Source organism: Buceros rhinoceros, unplaced genomic scaffold (assembly GCF_000710305.1).
Source record: "Buceros rhinoceros silvestris isolate BGI_N320 unplaced genomic scaffold, ASM71030v1 scaffold1341, whole genome shotgun sequence".
NCBI classification, from domain to species: Eukaryota; Metazoa; Chordata; class Aves; order Bucerotiformes; family Bucerotidae; genus Buceros; species Buceros rhinoceros.
This window is the reverse complement of record NW_010394616.1, coordinates 55,966-59,992: the sequence shown is the minus strand read 5'-3', so window position 1 is coordinate 59,992 and position 4,027 is coordinate 55,966. Positions and strand designations below refer to the sequence as shown.

Here is a 4,027-nt window from a genome sequence, read left to right as displayed (position 1 = left end):
AGAGCGACTAGCAGCTTTAGATGAGTTGTAGTCTGTCATCTGCTAGTGCTGAAACATTCCCTGCGCTAGGGCTGGGGCTTGCAAAGCCAGAGCTGGGTGACAGAATTGTAAGGGACAGATCTGCAGTTGCCCGTGATGCTGCCTGCCCAGAGGGAGGACCTGTCTGTCCTCCCATCAAGCTGGTTCTGCAGTACAACAAGTCTCTGCAGTTCCCTGTGGGAAGCCCTACCAAAACATGATGAGACCAGAGCTTCCAGAGGGAGAGGCTGACCTGCAACTGTAGTCGGGGGGCTTGGGGGGGCGGGGGGGTGTGCTGACTTACCTCTCAACTTTTACATCGGCTTATGCGTTCCGCTGCGCTGTCCCCTTGAGAGCAAACAGTTAAGGGGTAGTTGATCAGATGCTGCCCAAGGTCTAACTGGATGACACCACCTTACAGGGAAGAAAGGCGCTGTGTAGGCAACATCCTATGTGGGGACTCACTTGAGCAGCCTCGTCTGCTGGATTTGTGTAAATTGGCATGTCTGTGTTCACGTCATCTTCCACACTGGCTGACTGGCACGTGTCATCAGCAGCCTTGGCTGACTGATCTTCAGGATGCTTCGCTAAATGCAGTCATCTGTCTAGGTCACCATCGTTATTTCCTACATGTGGGTTGGTCAGGAACAGCATTATTAGTTTTTACTCTCTAGTGCCTCAGTGTCCTGTATTGTTCAGCAGTGTCCTGGTGACAGTTGCAGTCTATCTTCTGCCATGCAGAACGCTGTCCTTCTGCCTCTGCACCCAGCTGGTGCAGGGCCAGCTTGGGACAGTGATCTGGGCTCCTCGGCTAGAAATAGAGCTGGTGTCTTACACTGGAAGTATTTAAGTTTGAACCCATCATTGCTCTCTATCTTTTACCTCCCATAAGTAATCAAACCAAGGAAATACACTCCACATTTCTGTGGCTTGTACTTTACTGATTTTTTTTTTCCTAAACATTTCTAAAAGAAACAGCTGACCTTGTTAAGTGCACCAACTGCCTCTGTCAGCTTAAAACGATGCACTTGCAGGTGAGCAAATTAGGCTACTCTAAAACTCCTTAGTTTTTTTTTTAATAAGATAAATGGTGCCACATTAGCAATGCATGAATTTTAAGGCTTTACAGAGCAAAAATCTAGGAGAGTTAATATTACTCAGTTTAAATGGTTTTCTAATTCACCGCCTCTACCCAAAAAAGTGTTGTGGGTTTTAAAAATACATTTGAGATGAGTGTTTATTTAGAGGGGATGGAATGAAGATGCCAGTTTAACCTTCTGTCGATATCAGTGATGTTTCTCAGGCAAATAGGGATTTGAAAAAAATGCACTGGTGTGTGGAAAAACAAAGGAATGTGAAAGAGATTCCTTCAGCACTAGGTACGCTTGAATACAGGCAAAAAACTTGTGTATCAGGTGATGAACTCCTCAGGGGTTTTTGTGTTAATACAGGTTGGATTGGTTGTAATTCCCGATAGCACAGCTGGATCTGTTCTATGTGCCATAAATAAGCTCTTGGATCAAGCCTGCATCCTAAGTGACAACCTGCACAAGTTCTTAGCCTCCTGTTGTTACAGTCTCCTGTACTTTCTACTAACTCTAGACAAAGAGGATGCAGAACATGTACAGAAAAGGTAATGCTGCTTTTCTCACCATGTTGGTTCTCGGCCTTTATACCCAAAAGTGTTTAGAGATGTAAAATAAAAGGATACCCCTCCCCATCCCCCCAGTTTATTTTACTCTGTCTTTTGCTTACTTCAAAACAGTACTTGGGATTTAAGAGAAACAGCTGCAAAGTTAGCTGGAATTATTTAAAACAACCACCACAGAAGGTTTCATCTCAGATTGTTCTAGTTAGATGTCAGAACCATCCTGACTTAAGCTTTAGCCTTAGCCTTTAGTTTCAGTAGATAACATTAAAAAGCAGCCTGTAAAGCACTTGGCGTTGTAAGCTTGTACTCTTCCCTGACTTGATGTTTCAGCTGTAGCAGAACTTCTCAGGCATCATTTCACAGACTGCAAATCTATTTGATTTAAAAAAAACAAAACCTACAGATACCAGATTTAAATGAGTTTATTTACCTGTATGTTTTTAGATCTTTCCTCTGACTTGCTTTTACAGGGAAGTTGTTCAAAGCTTACTTAAAATTTGTGTTTTTTAAAGCCAGAGTCCTCCTCCATTTACAGTATTTAATGACTTGCACAGCTGATTCCACTGTTCGATTTCTTCTGAGTCTTACATAAAGATTCAGGTGTACCTGAACAATGACTGCAACCAAAACCTCTTCCCAGCTGCATCGAGCAGAAATTACACTGTGGAAGGGCTTCAGCAACATTTGTAGCTCTAGGGCACAAATGTAGCTCTAGACCTTAATTTTTTTTTCTGATGCTGTACAAAATTTTAGGTATTTTCAAGTTTAGCCTTTTCTGGTACAGATTTTCTGCTTCAACTCTGATTACAGTGCAGAAAATTGGCACAGTGGAATTCACAGAGACACATCTCCTTGTGCAGCGATGGGACTGGTCCACAGAATCATTAATGAAGTAAATTTCTGTTCTCCCTTCCTCTCAGGGATATGCTGTGGGGATCGTGTATTTCTGCATTAGCCCTCCTGCCGCGATTACTGAGACTGATGCTGCAAAGTCTGCAAGTGAGCAGGATCTGTCGGGAAGAACTGCCCGTGGTCGCTCAGTTGCTTCGCTTACTAATGCAGCATGGTCAGCTCAGGAGCCATATGATCACCAATGAATTTCTGGTGCAACAGATTATCAAGGACATCATGGTATGAAACTTCTTGTTGTCTCCCACGGATTACAAGGGTTTACAAGGTTTAGAAATTGCAAACACAGCAGATGTCAAGTGAAACACAAGTTATGGTTGTCTTTGATCTGTCTTGGTAGTCCAGGCCATGTAGAGGGCTGCCCCTTCTCCACGCTGCTGCGGTCATTGCACAGAGGAGACAGTTCTGAAGTTGAGCTTGCACCCAGGCCAGGGCCCTGGGCAGCACTTGGCTTCCTCCACAACGCACTGGAAGGGGATTACCCACATAGCCTGTCTGAGGGAGCGCTGTCCCCAAACAAGAAATGAGTCTGTTCTGTTTACTGCAGCAGGGGCATATAGGTGTAGGAAGATGTGATTAAGTCAGGCAAATTCTCTTAAATCTGTACAGTGCAAAATATATTCTTTTTCAAATATTGCAAAACCCAACACTTGTATTCGTGTGTCCACGTTCCAGTGGTTATGAGACCATTATAGTTGCTTCTCCCTTCAGAAAAAATGCTTGAAACTGCCTTGCACAAAGCTCTCACTAGTTTTGAGTGCAGAGTGTGTAGAATGCTGAGGTTTGAACAGGTAAGGCACATGTGTCCATTAGCAGTTTCTAAAACCTTTGTTACCAGAAACATGACATCAGTGGTGGTGAAAGCAGCTGCAAGAGAGTATCGTTCAACTCTGCAACAGGGAATGAGGTGGGTGGTTTCCTTCGGTGTTGAAAATACCTCAGGCGGTTTCTGTGATGTTCCACTGCAATGTGAGTTGAGTTTGCTGGGGTTTTTTAACTTCTTGTGAATACTAAGGAGGGAGTGAATTACTGGCCCATGGGCTATGTTGGTCTGTTGGTAGCGGTTCTCCTATGGACTGAGGTGTTGAGCTCTCCTGCTTCAGTAGAACCATGCTCGTTTGCATTTTAATTTACTCTAATTGCACAATTGGGAAGTAAGCAAGCCACTGTAATTAAGAGTAAGGAAATCACATCTGGTATAATTCACACTCTTTGTAATGGAACACTGACTCAGCGTACCCAAGTAATAACACTTTATTTCAGCTTTACAGACAGACCACTTTGAAATGTATAAAATGACAATAATGTTACGGCATGCAGGTGAACAAGGCCAACTGGTACCCTGAACCGTGCACCTGATTCTCTGCAAAAACAAAGTGAAGCTTTGCAAGCACTGCTGGTGAAATTTGAGTTTTACCTTTTTTCCTCCTTCCTTCTAGACGCTGAAGA

At 43.7% G+C, this 4,027-nt stretch overlaps 1 protein-coding gene across 1 annotated transcript in view; it reads left to right on the top strand.

The window, feature by feature from the left end:
- Positions 1-4,027, top strand: part of TEX10 (testis expressed 10) — a 50,031-nt gene that overhangs the window by 45,794 nt on the left and 210 nt on the right. Inside the window, 2 exon segments of the mRNA XM_010145262.1 lie at positions 1,470-1,651; positions 2,590-2,817. Coding sequence (XP_010143564.1) covers positions 1,470-1,651; positions 2,590-2,817 — 410 coding nt within the window.